At 34.6% G+C, this 20,609-nt stretch overlaps 1 protein-coding gene across 3 annotated transcripts in view; it reads left to right on the top strand.

Moving 5' to 3' along the window:
* The first annotated feature begins 2,073 nt into the window (after nucleotides 1-2,073).
* Nucleotides 2,074-20,609, top strand: part of LOC130816140 (nuclear pore complex protein NUP205) — a 36,655-nt gene continuing 18,119 nt past the window's right edge. For 2 of the 3 annotated variants that reach the window (XM_057682786.1, XM_057682784.1), the window contains exons 1-15: nucleotides 2,074-2,487; nucleotides 2,572-2,667; nucleotides 4,193-4,267; nucleotides 4,381-4,485; nucleotides 4,567-4,677; nucleotides 4,895-5,054; nucleotides 8,220-8,305; nucleotides 8,443-8,565; nucleotides 8,650-8,877; nucleotides 8,953-9,042; nucleotides 10,696-10,857; nucleotides 15,817-15,933; nucleotides 16,017-16,223; nucleotides 16,724-16,825; nucleotides 16,918-17,061. In XM_057682786.1, the coding sequence (XP_057538769.1) occupies nucleotides 2,347-2,487; nucleotides 2,572-2,667; nucleotides 4,193-4,267; nucleotides 4,381-4,485; nucleotides 4,567-4,677; nucleotides 4,895-5,054; nucleotides 8,220-8,305; nucleotides 8,443-8,565; nucleotides 8,650-8,877; nucleotides 8,953-9,042; nucleotides 10,696-10,857; nucleotides 15,817-15,933; nucleotides 16,017-16,223; nucleotides 16,724-16,825; nucleotides 16,918-17,061 (1,947 nt within the window). In that variant the 5' untranslated portion in view covers nucleotides 2,074-2,346. The remainder of the gene's footprint in view (nucleotides 2,488-2,571; nucleotides 2,668-4,192; nucleotides 4,268-4,380; nucleotides 4,486-4,566; nucleotides 4,678-4,894; nucleotides 5,055-8,219; nucleotides 8,306-8,442; nucleotides 8,566-8,649; nucleotides 8,878-8,952; nucleotides 9,043-10,695; nucleotides 10,858-15,816; nucleotides 15,934-16,016; nucleotides 16,224-16,723; nucleotides 16,826-16,917; nucleotides 17,062-20,609) is intronic. The other variant, XR_009042712.1, reaches the window with a different exon arrangement.

Raw genomic sequence — 20,609 nt, 5'->3', positions numbered from 1 at the left:
CATTAAAATTGTTGGTGACTCAAAATCTTTTTCTTTCACTTTTTCTCTTTCCATCAAAAATGATGAATTTGCAAAATAGAATTCCATTAAAATGATTAATTTATGAAATAAATAATTGTTTTTCATTCACTTTTTTTCTGATTGAGACATTATCACAAAAATTATATTAAATAATTATTGTAATGGAAAAGAAAAGAAAATTGAGATAGATTTTTAAAATTCCCAAATAAATCATTAAAAATTATTATGAAGGTAAAATTTATGAGCTTTTAAATAAAAAATTGAGATGAGTTTGTGGCTACATTTCTGAGAATTTTTAAGTGGGTTGAAATTATAAACTAGTATATGATTTTAATTTATTTTGTATTGATTTGAATGCTTACAATTTAATCAAATGCACAAATGGTGAAGAAATGGTGAAAAGTAGAGCTGTTTATGGGCAGATTACCCCCAAGCTCGACCCACCTGACTCGAAAAATGAGCCGGCTTGGACAACATTTTAAAAAAAAATTTAAAATCAAGACTGGTAATACCTGCCCGCCAAGATAAGTGGGCGGATAGCGACACCAAAAAAATACCCGCGGGTATACCCGCCCGTCTGCTTAATTTAATATATATTCATTATTAAATAATCTTTCTATTCTTTTTTATGTATCTCTATGTAGGAAATTCTTCACATGTGAGACAAGATCCCACATCGATAAAATTGTGGGTTGTTGACTTGCATATATATTGGATGAGCTAACCTTCCTACTACCATATGGTTTTGGGAAACAATGAACCTCACCGAGTGTATGCATAAGTCAACGCTCTTAATCACGGCCTAATATGGTATCAGAGCCGAAGGTGGTTCCTGGTATGATGTGGCTCACATGTGAGGGGGAGTGTTGGAAATACTTCACATGTGAGACAAAATCTCACATCAATAAAATAGTGGGTTGTTGACTTGCATATATATTGGATGAGCTAACCTTCTTATTACTATATGGTTTTGGGAAACAATGAACCTCACAAAATGTATGTGCAAGTCAACGTTCTTGATCGTGGCCTGACACTCTACTCTACTTATCTACTGTCTGCATTATCCATTAAAAAATAATTATTCAGCTTAGTTTAATACTACTATTAGTACTCTAGTTTATTCATCTTATGTCTACATTACTCCGTAATAAGATGATGATAGTCGATGATCACATTGCTTTGGTTGGATCATCCAACATAATGTTTATATTTATGTAATTTGAGTATTTTGAGACTTTTTATGTATTTAGAGTATTTTGGACAATGTATTATATTATTTTAATTGTTATCAAGACTTTACTTTATAATTTTTTAATTTTTATATAAGAAATGTCTACTTATCCGCAGGTCCCGCTCGGTAAGACAAGAGACATGCTGCGACAAAAAATTGGTCCGCAAATGCGGGCGGACTTTTGAATATTTGAGCCCACGGGTAGATTTTAAGGATAACTGATCCGGTACCCACCTAAACCCTCCTATGAACAACTCTAGAAAAAAGAAAGAAAGTAAGATTGAAGTAGTGGGATGATTAAAACGGTGATAAAACCATGATTGAGGGGAAGAAATCAAATAAAGAAATGAAAGAGATGAAGAAAGATTAAAATGCTGAAGATGCCATAGTTGAGGGAAGAAATCTGACGAAGAAATAAAAGAGATGAAGATGTAACCGATCATTTCAAATTACTAAATTAGAACATCTTTTAGTTAAAAGTTGATACTTAACTTTTAACGGACAAATAAAAGTTGAAATTTTTTTTTGAAGTAAAAATTGAAATTTTTAAGGGGGTGTTTAGCATGTGGGATTTGAGAAAGGAAATGGATCTTTGTCTTAAAAAAAGGTTCAAATCCTTATTTGTCTAAAGGGAATGAGAATAGAAAATGAGACTAAAAAAGGGTTAAAGTCCCTAAGAAAAATATCTTGAGATAGAATGAATATTTTGGTTGAGACTTTTATTTTTATCTTCTTCTTTCGAGTTCCTCACATACCAGACAAAGAATAAGAAAGTCTTATCATTAAATCAAACATTTTTTTTATACACCTAAAATTGACAATGATAAATAGTGCAATTTATGGTTTAGCTTACTAATCCTATAATTTAGAAGTACTAAGCATAGCTTGTCTGACGCTGTCATTCAGCAAGGCACACACCTGAAGGCTGAAGGGTTTTGACGGGGTTTTACAAACCAAACCCTTTCTTCAATCCACCTCTCCACTCTCGCCTTCTTCTTATTTCCCGCCTGAAACCCTTTCTTCATTCCACCATTTCCACACCACTCTCACTCTTAACCATTCTAGGGTTTCCAAACCCTTCAAAACCCCCTAAAATGGTGTCGCCAAAACAACTTCTTTCAACAATCGAATCAACACTCTTAACTTCTTCATCTCCCTCTCCTTCCGAGCGTATTGAACTCATGCACGCCATTCGCAGCTCTATCTCTTCTCTGCAAAATCTCCTTTCTTTTCCTGTAATTGTTTCTGATTTCATTTTCAATTTTTTTTAATTCTTTTTGTTGCTCAATTTTGTTGAACGTTTGGGTTTTTTGTGGCAGCCACCTCGACCAGCCGATCGTACTGAGGTGCAATCCAAGGAAGTTCGGTTTCCCAATTCGCCTCCAATGACGTTGGATGATCAAGATGTCCAACTTGTAAGTTTTTCACTTTTTGTTTAATTGCATTGGTTTGTGATTTTTAGTACTGCACAATGCACATGAGTGGTTTGAATGCTTAAAATGTTGGCTTTTGTTTGTTTGGAGTTAGTAATTTGTAGATAGTAGACTGAATTGATGAGGTAGTTCATTGATCAAGTTGTATGTAAGGGGTGTTTCGTTTGGTAGCAAACTTTTTCTTTGGAAACTCATTTCCATGAAAACTACTTTCCGTTAAAAAATGCAAATGATAGTTAAACTTTGTTTGTTTGGTTTGATGGACAACTTGTAGGGCAGATGGAGGTTTTGGGATGGAAGGGTGGAGAAAATTTGGTTAATTGGTTTCCTTCCATTTCTGAAGAAAACAAACAACAAAAAGTAGAGAAAACAATTTTCTTGCAAAATGATTTCCTCAACACCAAACACCTGTCTTTTTGATGCACCATTTCTATGATGAAGCTCTTGAAGTTTTTAGAAGAAATGGTGCTACCTAGGCGCTTCTTGGATTGAGTGATGTGAAGAGGGTCATAGTAGCTCTACTATTATATTTGATTTTATAGATTAAGTATTCGTTATTTATGAGAGGGTAGACTCTGTGCTTGTTATTTTGGACTGGGTATTTTGTTATACTTCAGAAATGGCTCTTGGATGTTAGTTACTTGAACTTTCAAGTTTTATAATGTTTCTAGATATTATTGAAGGATATTTTATTTGCTTGTCCTAATTTTAATTACTATGAGCTATTAAACATGTAAATGGCCGAGTTTAAATCGTGTCCATTGTGTATTAGATATGTTTAATGTCATGGATGGATTTGAGGCCATTACTAAGTTATGGGACTTTGTCCCTTATCGGTTATATGGGCAACTAATGTGGGTTTATAGTGTAAATGAGCTCTCTCACCTACTAGGCTAGTCTTTTGGGCGAGTTATCTTGTTTAATCTATAACAATGGTATTAGAGCCAACCTAGAGTGGTGGCCTATGGAGTGGTGGCCTGGGTTAAGCCAGCTGTGACCAATGAGGACGCTGGAACTTATGGGGGTTTGTCATGGAACGGATTTGAGGCCATTACAAAGTTATGGGACTTTGTTCCACGTTGGTTGTATTGGCAACTAATATGGGGTTTATAGAATAAATGGGCTATCTCACCTACTAGGCTAGTGTTTTGGGTGAGTTCTCTTGTTTATTCTATAACATTTACTTTAGAAGATTAAATTATTTATCAGATGGATAATATTTATTTAGAAATGAGAAAGAGAATAATAATGTGTGAAATGATTGTTTCTTATTGTCGCTGAGCTTCTTGACTACAATCAACAAATGCAATGTTGTTCTTTTTATAGTTGCTAGGGTCGTTTACTACTTTTTTTTATTTTAGAATCCTCATACGACTTGGATGTAATCAATATTCTTACATCTCTAGATATTTCTTGGATAATTATTTTTTAATACTATGGAGTTTTTTTAAAAAATCTTCAACATTTTCTAGTTTTTGACAAAATGTTGTTTTTATTGAATGTCAAGGCTCTGAAACTCAGTGATGATCTTCATCTTAATGAAATTGAATGTGTACGGTTGCTTGTTTCTACTAACCAAGAGGTACTACTACATCCTTATTGTGTAGCTTTTCTTCTTTTGGCACATAAAAATATGTTTTATTAGCTTGCATCAGTTATTTTATTGGTTCTAATGAGCATAATGGTTTCTTTTAGTGGGGATTGTTAGGACGAGAACCTTTGGAAATTTTGCGTCTAGCTACTGGACTCTGGTATACAGAAAGAAGAGATCTAATCACAGCCCTGTACACACTATTAAGGGTATTTTGTTTTCTATGTCCTCATTATTTGCGGTCATTATGATGATTTTTCATCATTTCCGATTTTCTTGGGTTTTTCTAGGCTGTTGTGCTTGACCAGGATGTTGAAGGGGATATTGTGGCCGACATTCAAAAATATATGGAGGATCTTATAAAAGCAGGTCTTAGACAACGATTGATAAAATTAATCAAGGTTAGCCTTGTGATTTTCGCCTTGTGATTTTCACCTTGTGCTCCGCTATGGCTTTAACTGTTTTCTCTTTTATAAATATTGATATCATATCAATACTTGGGCTTAAGAATACAATCCTTTTTTTTTCTTTATGAAATAAGAGGGAAAAATAATGGCCTGATTGCAAGCACTGAATTTCATTTGGCTTTATGATTTTCTGTTGTATCTTGGTATCTAGGAACTCAATTGGCAAGAACCCGGTGGTTCAGGAGGCCCTAACGCAGAGCGCTTTATCATTGATGCTCGTGGTGCCATTGTAGAGCGTCAAGCTGTTGTTAGCAGGGAAAGACTAATTCTCTCGCACTGCCTTGTTCTGTCTGTTCTTGTTGTGCGGACAAGTAAGTGGCTGAATATAGTTAGCTTGTAAATGAATTAATTTAGGGTGTTCTTCGAGCTTCTAATTTGTGTACTAGAAGAATTTGTATTCTTTTTTTCTTGAGTTTATCTCATTTCACTTATCTCATTTCACTTATTGTGTCTCGTAATTTTCCTGTATCGTGTTCTTGTGTCAGTATTTCGAAGAGCATCAATAGTGATGTGCTTACTCATTTGCTCTCTAAATTTCTATTTCCTTTTCTTCTTTTGCCACATTTTTTTTTCACTAACTTATTCATTCACCCTTCACATATTTGTGTAACCGTCCTACAACATTGTGCTTCCCCAAAAATTGAGAAGTGGCATAGAAATTGTCCACACGTGCATTATGTATTGAACATAAATATTGTGTGCTTGCACTTAATTATGATAGTTCTTCACAATAGTGTGCCATACTCATTACCCTCCCATTAGTTTTGTGGGACTAAAAGTTGTCACCCATTGTAGGTGCTCTAAGGACTCTATTATCAGCCAAGCAATGTCTATAGTAAAATCTATTGTAATTGAGAGACCGAAAAGTCTTATATTTGGTTGGATCAATATGTGACCAACATTGATGTTAATGTGTTCACATCCATGGAAAAAACACGGTTGCGCATGTGTTTGCGGATACGTTGTAGTGTCGCAGAAAACGACTATAACGGAGTAGTAATGCGATTAGCGGTTATGCAGTGTGAATTTAAAAAATCACAAAAGGAGAGTTTTGAACTTATAATTGCATTTTTGTAGGTGGACCACTGTCATTATACAATTACAATAATCTGCCAATAGCTATTATAATTTCATTATATGAGGTAGTTTTAGTGGATAATTAATCAACATATTAGTTAATTGTTTTATTTCACGATTATAGTTAATGGGTATTAGTAAAGTTTTAACGAGATGTTAGAATAGCTTTTTCTACAATTTAGGAAGATGTTTGAAAAATTTTTCAATAACCTCTTCGCGACAAATAACGTTGTAATGGTGAAATATCGAGCGTTACATGTTACGTAACGGTCAACGCCGCGTTTATAACATGATTTAGCGGTGCAGTAGCTCTCAAAAATGTTACATAACATAACAAGCAAGTTTTTATTCCATGTAATTACATCTCTCCTACCGTCTAAAGTTTTTACATAATGAACTATGAATATTTATCTAAGCCAACTTTGGTTGTTATCCCTTTTTGACCATGGTTGGATCTTGTCATCGAGAAAAGATTGAACTGTAGGATGATATATACAACAAGTTGGCAAAATGCATTTTCGAGATATGCTAAAGAGTGTGTGTTTTCCTTACCCCTTGTTGCTGGTGGGTGATTGTTGATGAGGTGTTGTGTCCTGGTGTTTTTGGTAGTTTGATGAAGGACAGGGATGTTGGGTCAGTGGAGGAGTAAGGTTATACTTGGCTTGTTTGTGTAATGAATGTAGGAGAGAGGACTTGTTGGTTAGACTGTCTAGAATTTAGCAAAAATTAGACCATGGATTAGAGTGGGACCCTACTAAGCAAGTTAGGTACAACTAGGGGAAGTTCATCTCTGCTAGAATTGGTGCCATTGTTTGTTGTTGGTGGCTGTGATTGTAGGGGTTAGATTGGAACTGCTTGAATTATGAATTGTTGGTATATGTCTAGGGGTTTGAGGCCTTTATAACCGTTGGCCTTTCTTGAATGTCACTTTGTAGCAATGGGTTCCTAACTGTTTCATTGTGTTTTATAACTTTTTAGTAAAAACGGAATGGAAGATGAGGGTATGATAATACCTTGCTACCTTTTCTGATTGGTTTTGTATGTTTTGAAATTTATTTGGAAAATTGTCAGACTGAAATATGAGGACCCTCATTTTTGGCGTCCCACCCTCTTTCAACAAGAAATCTTTTAATTCACCTTTCAAAAATCATCCTTAGTCAAGCATTGTCTTTATCAAATCTGAATTTTATTTACTAGCTTTTAGTTTGTGTTTATTTGAGTCGAACCTTTTATGTTAAGTGTTAGTTGTTTAGTTAAAACATCATGTTACTTTAAGTATTTTAGAAGCTTTTAGGTAAGTATGAAAGTACAAGATCATGAAGCAAACAAAGACAAAGATCAAGCAAAGGCACAAAAAAGAGGTCGAAAATTTTAATTAAGTTTCAAGCATCTTGGCGTGTGGAATACATGCTTAAAACCATCATCTTTAAAGTCCTTGTTTAGTCCAATTGAGCTAAGGTAGTTATTTGCAGAAACAATATTAGTTACTAGAAGTTATAGTTAGTTTCTAGTAGTTGTTTTCGGTTTTTGTAAGTTTCTAGTAGTTATTTTCGGTTTTTGTAAGTAGGTAATCATGGGACGGAAGTTACGTAAGGAGTTACTCACAAATGGAGCACATGGGAGGCAGTTACCAAGTGGTTACCAACCGGCCACTTTTGGTAACCACCAAACGGTTGTGGCCGGCCATATCTCACGGTTTCCTTGGTTTATTTTAGTAATTATTTTTTGTTTTTGCTTTCCTCTATATATTTTAGATTGTACTCCGTTTTACTTGGTGAATTAATGATAAAGAAAAACCCAAAACAACTTTGTTTCAAATTCCCGTTGTTTGTATGATTCTTGGATTAGAGTCGTATATGCAAAAGTTCGTATGCTTCGTGTAAGTGGCGCCTACACTTGTGCATTAAGAGCCTCCTTACTTGCTACATGGATTTATAGTGAGTATTGAGTTAAGCCATTATCGTACCCTTTTGTTTCTGTTCGAAAATTACACAAAAACAACAAAAATTTGCTCCATTTTTCCATTCGACATTCACCCCTCTCATCCCCTTCTTTGTTCTTTCCTTTGTTCATTGTTAGGAGCTTGTAAGACCCCTAAGTTATAAGCGATCTTACAACACTCATTTTTAGAAAATTTTCAAATTTAATAGTGTAGTGGGGAAATTTCGAGTAAAACAACCTTGGAGTGATGCAAACTACAGGGTTGACGGTGGAGGTTAGGGAATTGGGATGTTCAGAACATTAAATTGGTTTTGATAATTTTTTGTATCTTATAATTGCAATTGGGATTACATGTGATATTTTATCTTATTGTTGTTGATATGAAAAGAAAATGTTAGTCATCTATTAGGCTGTTAGCCTTTTAGATTAGTGGACTAAATAAGCCTTTTGTTTTTTAGCTCCTAAAGATATCAAAGATATCTTCTCCATTCTGAAAGATGAAGCTGCGGAACTCAATGACTGTCGTGACACCTCAAAATATCAGGTAGTCCTTATTGATTACATTTTGAAAATATGTTTCAGACCCCGTTTTGTGTCCAAATATTCTGGCTGCCTTAATTTTATCTTTTTGTCCCATCTTGATTTTTTTTTTTTTTTAATTTGGTTGTTTATTCTGTGCAGATTACATATGGCATATTATATTCTCTTGTAATTGCGTTCACTTCTGATGCATTGAGCACTGCTCCAGAGAAACTGTCTCTCCTTTCTCACGATGCTTCCTTCAGACAAGAATTTCAGGAAATTGTAAGAACTACTGAATAGATATGTGCTTGTTGGTTCAGTAATTTTGAATTGAACCTCTGTTTTATGATTTAAAAATCATTTCAGGTAATGAGTCCTGTTAATGATCCAAATGTAAGTGGATTTGTTGATTGTGTACGACTTGCATGGTCAGTACATTTGATGTTAGTACAAGAGGGAACTGAAGTGAGGGACACAGTGTCTAGTGCTTCATCAAAAGACTTCCAGAATATCAGTTCTTGTTTGGATGTCATTTTCTCAAACAACGTGTTTGAATTTTTCCTGCACAAAGTACTACGAACTGCTGCTTATAAGGTACTTTTAAGATAATTGTCTGTTAGATGTAAGCTAATTGCTTATCTGGACATAATCCTCTCTTTCTCCTTACAGAATGATGATGAAGATATGACGTATATGTACAATGCTTACCTTCACAAACTTGTCACCATCTTCTTGTCTGAACCTCTTGCTAGAGAAAAGGTCGGTTTAACTCATTGTTCTTAATTTATTGTAGTCAAGCAAAGTGTGTCAGCTTATTGCCTCTTCCCTATCGGCTCCACCTTTTATTATGCGGCCCCCAAAGCTTAATGCCCTTTGTCTGTTTGAGTTTTTTTGAAGTACTTGTTGATCTGTATTGCCTATTGACCGTATATATAGTTTGTAATATAACTGTTTATTAGTAACTATGTAGTTACGTTATATAACAATTGTTTTGTAACTAGTTTGAGAGTTGCTGCGGTGTTAATTCCCATTATATTACGGTGCATGGATTTTCACCGTCAAAATGTCGCGTTGCCGTTACGTAACGTGTAACGCTCGATATTCACACTTACAATGATATTTCTCTGTTACAGAAAAGTTATTTGTCTAGAAGGTGTTACAGAAAACTTTCTTCTAACATCTTCCTAAATTGTAGAAAAAGTTAATATAACATCTCGTTAAATTTCATGAATACTCATTAACTATAGTTACTCATAATTTTTATAGTTAAACAAAATAATTAACTATTAAGTTAATTAATTATTCTGTTATAGCCATTTTTCGTGACACCGCGGTCGTTTTTGCAGCTTTTATTTGTCCCTCTTCACAAAAATGGAAAAAATCTGTTTTTCATTTAGACTTTGTAACTTCATTCATACCTTTTCAAATGTATATATTTAAGTTGAATGGATGGAATTTCTCTATATATATATATATATATATATATATATATATATATATATATATATGTTTTTTATATGATTTCTACATATGTCAACGTTGGTTAAGTTGTTGAGGGGTTTTAGAAAGTTGAATTTCAGGGTGTGAATCAGGATGAAAAACTTGGGGTAGTTTCACTCTAAAAATTGAAAAAGGTGAAAGGGGATTCCAAAAATCTACTAAACATGTTGTAAAGGAGAGAGGGGTCTTGATTATCCTTCCCTTCCTTGAAATTCCCATGCCAATATGCCATAGTTACCTCCACATGTTTGTTTATTTTTCTCTGATCAAGACCTTTATTTTGAGTACTAAGTGGAGTTGTTTTATGTATTGACATGCAGTCTTGCATGGGGAAGTAAGGTGGAAGGCTGGAAGCCTCGACCAATTGATGTTGATAAATTGAGAATTGAATCCTTTGTAGGGAAGGAAGATAGCTTATGGGCAAAGTGCCATTGTGCCATCCACCTGTTTTTACTATAGTGTAGCTAACATGTGAAGTAGGATACTTATACAAAGGTAGTTGAGTGGTCTACTTTGATGTCATGGCTCAAGCTATCGAACATGGGAAGTTGAAAACTGTCCTAAATTGGAATTGGACGCAAAAAGTTAAAATTTATGTTACATGTTTTTTCCCAACTTTTTAGACTTGTTGCATCTGTTTTCTATGTCAGAGATAGTTATATATACATTTTAGGTAGTGTTGTTATTTAGCTCTGTTAATTCTCATTTAAAATCCTTTCATGAGCTTATATCATATAACTTCTCTTTCTTTATATGTCTTTTTTTACCTATAAATATGTGATTCTAGATAATTAAAGTATTTGCTGACATGCGATGCCCTTGTCAGATTGAGCTTTGACCAGGGTATGTAAAATGAAGTGCAGATTGCAGAGTCAAAGTATCATAGATTTCATATACGTCTTATTGTTACAGGTAAAAGAAGTGAAAGAGAAGGTTATGGCTATGCTAAGCCCTTATCGCATGGGTGGACCACACGTCTTTCCTCACACGGACGATATAAATGCTGATCATTCTGCTGAAGTGGAACGTCAACCATTTATATCTTTATTAGAGTTTATCAGTGAAATCTATCAGGTACGAGTCTTCAAGTTTTTGGTGACTGATTAAATATTAAAGAGTAGTTCTAACCATTAAACTACTTGTGAGATACGGTATACAATTACTTGAGTGCAAGCATGAGATATGCTCTGCGATAGGTTAGTTTTCTTTGTGCTGTTTCGTGCATAAAAGAACTGTTTAGATCTGCTTGGCTTTACCACCATTATTGTTGGGGTATGAGCTATCATGCTATTATTGATAGGTTTATGGAAGGATAAAAACACAGCCAGTTCATCAATTTCACTCATAAAGTAGAGGGAGCTTAGTAATACATTTGATATTTTGTTTTGTTTAAGCTGAAGAAGTTTTCACTATGATTTTTATTGTGGTTTTAGGATAGAGATTGCCTTGTGGTGTTACATATGTGTTCAATTCTAACATGGTCTACTTATGGTTGCCTATGTACTAAATTCATGGTTTTTAGCATGCACAATCTTGAGAACCAGGTTTCATGTTATATCCTCAACACTATCCATAATGTCTGTTAATTGATTATAAATCACCAATGACTTGTAAAAATTTTTCATGCTAATGGGCATGTATAGTACAAGCCAGCTGTAAATCTGTAATGTTAAAAGCTATCACTTATGTCAAATGAAAATTATGGAGATTAGTTTGCAATTGTCTAAATATTAAGATTCTACTTGCTCATTTCTAAACAAAAAGATTTTACTTGCAAGTTACACATTTAAGCTTGGCCTAAAGAATTGTTTTCTAATATTGTTTTGAAACAATTTGCATCGAATTTAGCTGCTACAATTATATTCTAAATTCTTTCCGATATTTCACTTATGGTTCTTACATTATCATATCTCATTATATCATCATACATACGAGTAATAAAGATGAAAGTAATACTACAAATGTCAAGCTCTCATGTGTGTTTCTTATGTGTATTAATTCTATTAGAAGCTCAACATCCTATATGGCAATTGATTATTACTAGTTTTTTTATACAACCATAACAGGAATGAAACATATTTCCTTATTAGATTTAATTTTACTCATATGATCCAAACACTTAAACTTTCACCTTTAATTTCATTTATTTTTTTTTCCTAAATCATTTTCCACCAAAAGCCCATTGAATCGTATCTTTGGATATCTAAATTTTTTTCACTATCTGTGATCACAATTAGTATACTATTTAAAGCATAAAAAAATAACGAAGGAAATTGAGAGTTAAAGTTGATGTTTTTATTTTTCATGTGGACTTTTCATTTTTATCTCACCAATAACTTGTTCAATTTTTTAAGGTCAGGCAAGTGAGGTATCTTGAGTAACTAGTAGGAACGACTTGAAAATACTCATGTGACGATATTAATAACACATGCCCGAGGACAATGAGGTTTTTCATAACCTTTAACATGTTTTTTGGCTCTTGATATTGAGTTTGTGACGTATATTTCTATTTGTTTGTTTAGTTAAATTACATGTTTTTAAACAACTATGTAGGGCATGTTCTCTTTGTCTGATCTGATCTGATCTAAATTTACTAAGTTATGATCTGATTTGATTTCAAATGATCTGTTCTGGTTTGGTAGAAAGGGCGAGAGCCCCAAAAAGTAGGATACCATAGCAATCACCTAAAAACCAAAGCTATACATAATTGATGATTCTATACATCCAACTAGAATCTCTATCAAATTCTTTGGCACAAATAAAAGAAGATCGGGACTTCACTTCTAGCTTGATGGTCTTCAGCACCATCTCGATGGACTTCACTTTAGCTTGTTGAAGAACAGTGTAACATGATTCGCTAGCTAATTCGCTTTTTAAATTTGCGATTTGCTCAAATTTGTCCAAAAATAGCTCAAAACCGACTATAATTCGCTTTTTTCGATTCGCGATTCGCGAGGACATTAGCGAATCATGTAACGCTGTTGAGGAAAGCGAGCCAAAGGATGAACGCTGTTTTTGGAAGCATGGTTCTGGACCACACCAATTTTGCACAATTCACTTTTTCTTGCGGGGTGTGTAGATTTTGATATACCTCTTTTCTACAATGTCTGCCATGTTCCATCCAATCCCACAATTTTCTTTTATATGAAAATTTTTCTTAAAAGCCTAACTAGAAGTTATACGTGGGTTGAAGGGTTTCCATTGTCCCCCTTTCATATAGACTTTATGTGTCCATTTGACCGACAACGAGTCATGCTTCATGCTGATATGCCAGGCAATTTTCCCCACTGCGGCTAGGTTCTAAGTTTCAAGGTTTCTAATTCCAAGACCTCTAGATTTTTTTTGGAGTACACACTTGGGCCCAACTTACATTCCCAGGGGTGGTGGTGCTAGCATAACCATGCCATAGATACGCACGACAAATATTATTGACCTCCTTAAGGATTTCTTGGGGAGGATGAACATTTGACACCAATAACTAAAAATGCTCATGAGCACAAAACTCGCCAATTGGAGCCACATAAGTTAGATATTTAGCATGCCAAGATCTAATTGTTTCAGTCATCCTATCAACAAGAATGTCACAATCCACCGCAATTATACGCTTTGAGGACAGTGAAACTCCAAGATATTTTACTGGGAGATTTCCTAGAAGGAACTGAAACTTTTCGGATATTTCTTGCTCTTGGATGGTGCACATACCTGCTAGGAACATGGCGGATTTGTTTATGTTAGCGGTTAGATTGTAGGCCTTCGAGGAGGTAATGCTTTCAACTAGGACTTGGATGGAAGCAGAGTCCCCTTTGCACATCAACATAAGGTCATCAGGAAAAAATGAGGTGGTTTAGAGCCAATTTCTTACATTTGGGGTGGTAATTGAATCTGCTTAATCTACTGGAATTATGGTATAAAAACTCGGCCGAGTCAACTCGGAACGGGCGAGATAAAACGGATTTTCAGTTCACCGTCCCGAGATCTTGCAATTCATAACATTGTGTAAGAAAACGACGCATTAAAACGCAAATCGGCTGATTTTACCGTTCTAAAACGGTGTATCTCGCTTAATACGGGCGGATTTTCATCTTTATGGGCGATTTTGAAGCAACCCACCATGGGAGAAGGTAGAGCTCACCTTGAAGCAGATAAAAGATCGAGGAAGATGAAGTCTGGGTTTGATAGATTATGCAAATTGAAAAGTAGATGAAATAGTCTTTTTTGGAGTAAAGACAAAGTAGGCTGTAGGTTAAGGTGGAGCGTGCTAGGTTGCTAGTTGTCTTCCATTATTATTTTTTTACTTTATCCTATTAATTTGAATTGTCATGCAAAACTCTGACTAATTGGAAAGGTTGGTTGTTTTCCTTTAAAATGTTTTTGAAATGTATGAAGTGTTTCTTTATTTCTTAATTTTTCTTAAAAATATTTATATTTGTGATTTTATTATTTTATTAGTAGATATTAAGTTATTAATTATATCATTTATGATCATATTTTAAAAAAAAATAAATTCTTTGTAGCAGTATATATATATATATATATATATATATATATATATATATATATATACATATATATATATATATATATACATATATATATATATATTATATACATATATATATATATATACATATATATATATATATATTATATACATATATATATATATATACATATATATATATATATATATATATATACACATCTGCTGTGTACACTTTTTTACTAATACACGGAGATTTACTTTTCATTATGCAAACACAAGAATACTTTTTCTTTTTGACTCTTTCTTCAAATCAAACTTGCTTGAGTAGATAGTACTTGGTATAAGATGTTTTCTTTTTCAACTACAAGTAGGAATGAATAAATCGAATGCTGGTTTCTAGATACCTGCTTTAGCTTTGTGAATGAATTTGATATTTCTATGGTCAATCTCCATTGGAATAGGTAGTTTTTGTAAATTTTGAATGATCTCTTCACATTGATCCCTCTAGCTCAGTGAACTGAAGATACAACATAAATTCTGCTTGCTGCATTTTCTTTTAATGTCTGCAGTGTTTTTTGATTATCACCTTGTTAAAATATGGCAGTGGCACTTTCCCACACTTAGGTTTCTAGGGAGTAGAAATAGTTGTGTAGTATGGAATGCATGAGCAATACTAGATTTCTTGGTGAACAGTTCTTAATGCCATAAGAGTTCTTTGCTCTTGTTTGTTCCTTGATATGTTTGGATCACATTTGGCGCGTTGCATATATAAGTTGGTGAATTTTCAATTTATGGATTGGTAAAATTGTAACAGATCAGCCGAGATAGTAACAAAAACTGACTTTATTAATGAATACAAGAACGATACTATGGGACGTTCGAGTCTCCTAGACACTCCTAAGTGTTTCCTCTCTCTAGTTATTTCCTATGTCCCAAACACCCCATACTCCCCTATATTTATAAGATATGGGAGGGGAAATACAAACAAGAATAAAACCCAAGAAAAGACTACTAACATAACAACCTAAAAATACAACTCTAACAACTTTTATTTATTTACATTATTTAAGACCCTATGAATATGCCATGTATGACAAAAACCTAATTAATGTCCATTTTGTGTGCATTCCTTGTTATTGGAATTAGCATACTGTTTGGTTCATGGAATGGATGTGCTAAATTTCTAGCCAGTTGTGGAAAAGGCTAGAAGGCAAGCACTGAAGTGCTCCTGCCTATTCATAGTATTCTCCTTTATGCTATAAGAGAACAGTTTTAACTTGCAAGTTTAAATTTCAAACATTGTTCTCTTTGTGAGCATGTCTTTTTGGTTATTGGGATTAGTCAGTTGGTGTTTTTTTTGGTATGTTATAGTTAATCAGGTATGTTAGAGGTTAGACTCATTTTCTTATTTCTGTCAGGAAAGGTGAACAGAACATGATTATCAATTTTCTCATCCTTCCTCTCTTGATTTATCTTTCATTTTTATTTAGTTTGTGGCTTTTTTACTGATGGTACTCGCTTAATAGGCCAACCTTTGTTTGATTGTCCAGAAAGAACCCGAGTTACTCTCTGGCAATGATGTTGTGTGGACATTTGTGAATTTCGCTGGGGAAGATCATAATAATTTTCACACGCTGGTGGCGTTCTTGAAAATGCTGGGTGCCCTGGTACATGAAATGATCTGAAGTTTTCTATAACTTGAATCTCTATAAAGGTCAAATTTTTTTGTTAATTGACTAATTTCTTGCAGGCTTGCAGTCAAGAGGGTGCCTCAAAAGTTTTTGAACTACTTCAAGGGAAAACTTTTCGATCTGTTTCCTGGAGCACTTTGTTTGATTGCCTATCAATATATGCTGATAAATTTAAGCAGACTCTTCAAAGTACTGGGTCCTTGCTGCCAGATTTTCCTGAAGGAGATGCAAAAGCTTTGGTTGCATATTTGACTGTTCTTCGAAAGGTTGTTTCTTGCTTATCAAAAATTCTTCAAACTGTTACATCATTATTAACCTCCATCTAATTTTCTTCATGAGAGCTGGTATGGTTTGAAGTTCACCACCTAGTTCTGGTAAATTAGTCTAAATTTATATCATGTGCACTTACTAATTTGCGTGTTCTGGAAGGCAATTTGCAGACTGACCAATGGATCAGTGAAGACCGGTTAAATCTTTTATTTTTGTTTGATTTTTACGATGGTCATTCTCTCTGTATGTGTTTGTACTCTTTGAAATGTTTGATTTTGTTGTGATCTGATTGCTGGTGGAAAGATGATACTGAAATTGGGTAGAACATCTTGATTGGCGTTTGCAACTGTAGTGGATGTGAATGGTATTTTCTTATTGGAAAAGCGCTCCTTAGTTGTATCTGCTCCATCATTAGTCTAAACTCTTTTACCACCAAGTATCATACTCATGTAAGATTTGTACTATGGTTTGATCTATATAGAATTTCTAACTGCAGGTTGTGGAAAATGGGAATCCTATTGACAGGAAAAACTGGTTTCTTGATATTGAGCCGTTATTCAAGCTCCTTAGTTATGAAAATGTGCCTCCTTTTCTCAAGGTTGATGCTTCTCATTAATTCTTTTGATCAAATAATGAGCAATGTTTGATGGTTTTTTAGTTGTTCAGAGTTGACATCTCATGTTTTTCCAGGGTGCTTTAAGAGATGCCATTGCAGTTTTTATCCAAGTTAGTCCATTGATGAAAGGCAGTATTTGGGCGTATCTTGAGCAGTATGATCTGCCTGTTGTAGTTGGACCTCAAGTTGGAAACACTACTCAACCAATCTCTACCCAGGTCAGTTACTAAGTATAAATGTGTATATCATGAATAAACTATTGCCTTTATCGATTGTGTTTATATGAACTTATTAGCTGATTTATTTACCTCAAAAGTTGAATTAGCATGGTTTCTCATCCCCTTTTCAATTTTGATAGAGTTTACTTCATCACAGTACAGACCTATGTTACTTGTGTTCTTGCTTCATTTTTTCATTTCTCTAATTGAAAACAATTCCATTAACTTGATAATGAAGAACTATTCTGAGGAAGACAAAAGTTTTTTAGAAAAGGCGGTGGAGAATTCCAATGTCATATATAGATGAAGAGCACATAAAGGGATTATTCCATGTACGTGGAGCCTAAAGGGACGCTGAGTCACCATACAATCATGTAATTTGGCCGGATAATGCTTTCTATCCAAATCACCAATGTACTGGAAAAAAAACTTTGCCAAGAAATTTCGTGCTTTTTACACCTCTCAGATCTTATATACTGGACATGCAAATGATTGGAAATAGCTGGTGGCCAAGGCACCACAAAAGGGGTGGTGAAGCTTATCTTGTATATATAGTCATATCACTATACAAGGAAAAAAGGTTTCCTGTCTTTTCACTTACACAACATCAGATACACACGTATTGGATGTCTGGAACTGTGGATCACTGTCTATTTTTTTGTCTAAACCTCTCGGATCATACTACTGCTAATATTCTCCAAAAGACCCTTGATATTCATGAAAAGCGTTTTTCCTTCTTAGTGACCTTACCCTTCCAAAACAGATGGAAATTGTGGAAGGCGATGAGTTGGGACTTTTTTGTTTGTAACAAAAAAAGAATTACAAGAACCTAATGGTTTTGGCCCGAAAATTATGGTGTGGAATTTGACAATTGCAACATCTCATTATTCCAATACCATAAAGTGGCTCCCATCTATGGTGTTTTGGGGGAGTGGTATATGCAACTTTATCTTTGTTAGTGTTAACAACTGATTTGTTTCCGATTGACCCTTGATAGAAAACTTCATCTTTACCTTCACATATTAATATAGTGCATTCGAAACCAAAGAATTATAAATCTTTTGCTCCATCAAAATATAGGACACTGGAATCTGAATAATAGATTGACCAAAATATGCTTTTCTAGCGAATAACTTCTGCCTTTTGAGTCTCCGAATATGTTATTTGAGTCTTGGACCTTTGAAGTGCAGCCTGGTTAGTCTCCGTATATTTTATTTGAGTTGCTCGGACCTGTCGAGTGCAGCCTGGTAGGCTGACAACAGTGTTCTGTTTCTGCCTTGCCATTTTGGGAAAGATCACCTTTGTGCGGTGGGTATAAGTAGGGTTCTTTTGACTTGCCATGTTCTCTTCTCTCGCATTACGAAGGGGTATCTGTGTCGTATCTTTTCATCTCAGCCCTTTTTTCGTTTTAGGTTGCTCCATGTTAAATCTATCTGTTACTTCAAAACGTACCACATTATTATTATTCAGAAATAAGTCCAAGCTTCTTCTGGTTGCTCTATGTTAAATCTATCTGTTACGAGTACTTTTCTTTCAATATATTTTGTTTACCATGTGATCAACCATCCGCTGCCTTCACACTCTCTTCTCTTATCTCCCTCTTTCCTTCCCAGCATGGATTCAACACCACCCTCTCTGGCTTTACACCATCAATGTGTTTCGCTTTTGTTTCATAAAGACAAGACGACGAGAAAAGGGAGAGGAAATTAAACTCAAAATCTTGCAGAACAAAGCTGCATTTTACGTCTCAATGAAGGAAGTTTCAAACATGGTTTGATGGTGGTGTTACTTGTATGGCAGTATGGGCATAAATTCTTGGAAAGCAATGTGGAGGGGCTGTTATGTTCTATCATGGTTAGGAACTTTTTCAAGACTCGGAACAAATGGAGAGAGGAGGAAAGCCGGATGAGACAGAGGGTGTCTTGGGAGGGGGTTGCTGTTGAAGGATTGGCCCAAATTGAGGGAGAGGTAGAGGAGAAAGAGAGAAAGTTGAGGGCGGGGTGACTGGCAGTTTGTCATTTTGGAGGGGATCAAGTGGAAACGGTGATAGGGGGATCAAACTGCATTTCAAAAATAGAATAATAAAGTAACTAACTAATGACGTTGTTCACGTATATTACCTGCTTATCTAGTTAAATTTGATATAGAACTGATCTGGACTTTGGGGTAACACTTCTCAATGATGGGATTTTGGGATCATTCCAAGTGGATGAAAGGAGAGCAAAAATGGGAGTATGGTTGGGACCATTGAAGAATCAATAGAGAAGGTGCAATGCAGGATCGGAAAGGGGGAGGGGGTGAATACACTTTGTGCCCAGTTTGTGCGTACCCCTTGAAGTTCTATCTGATCTCTGAAGGTATTGACTTAATCTCAAGGGCTAATATTGAAAGCTTGGAAGTATGGTTTCAAGGCCTTGATATTTAAACAGAAACTTAATTTATGGAAATAAGCAGAATGTGAATTTGATGCAGAAAAAAATAAATAGAGACAAAATACAATATGCTGACATAGGTTATCCATCTCTTAGGCTTCAAACCCTCTATATTTCACGTCCCTTTAGAGTCCTAGAATTCAACATAACAGAGTAGTTTTAGATTACATAGCGCTTAGAGTTCTAGAATACAACATAAAAAATTTGTGGATGCTATCGCGATTGTGGTGACAGACGTGATGCACCTCGCGGTGTTACAACTCGTTTCGCAAACATCACAATGTGTGTCAGTAACTAGTTAAATGTCCATCTTATCATGGTAATTCAATTTTTATAGAACATATTTATAAAGCAAAGCTTATAATAAACCTTATAGAAACTAATGCATATAAAGAAGCATACTATAATTGCTACTTTGTTACAATATTAACATACAATGGTTGTTACTCTATGATTTCTAACATGATACCTAATGTGGTTTTGTGGAAAAGTTACAACATTCAAATAGAACATTTGGTTAATTTGTTCTGCAGAATGACAAATGCTTGGGCTTAAAAAATCAAGTTTCCCATCTAACTCTTGATACATGGGGTTAACATCCATTCGGTAAACATCTCATCCAAACTTAAGTTCCTCCAACCTAGATGATGACAAAAAGGGAGCCACAACAGTTTCACCTCTTGAGGCTTATACCTCACCTAATTCCTCAGTAGTATTAAACAGAAGACAATTCTCGGTGAAACTTTGCTGTTCTCTAGTATAGTACCATATGTTGGACATGTCTTCCATTTTTTTTCTTCATATAGCTTAAGCTTACCAAATGAAAGAAAATTATGAAGTTATGAATGCTTCCAAATACTAATAATTTAAAAGCACTAAAGAATATTCCTAATATTGAAGTCCTTTTGAGATTCCGTTTTTAAAATCTTCGAAATAAGTCTGTGATAGTTGCAAGTGCTTTTATAGTGGACAACTGGTTGCTCTTTTGAATTTGAGTGATCAACTTTACACCCATTGCTTCACTTTTTTTTTTTTTTTTTTTTGCACCATGACACTTATTTTACACTTAGAAATTGCCAGCTTTGGAATGCTTATATGTCTCTTCTCATTGTTTGC

Source organism: Amaranthus tricolor, chromosome 6, assembly GCF_026212465.1.
Source record: "Amaranthus tricolor cultivar Red isolate AtriRed21 chromosome 6, ASM2621246v1, whole genome shotgun sequence".
In the NCBI taxonomy this organism is placed as follows: Eukaryota; Viridiplantae; Streptophyta; class Magnoliopsida; order Caryophyllales; family Amaranthaceae; genus Amaranthus; species Amaranthus tricolor.
This window is presented reverse-complemented; position numbering and strand designations above follow the sequence as displayed.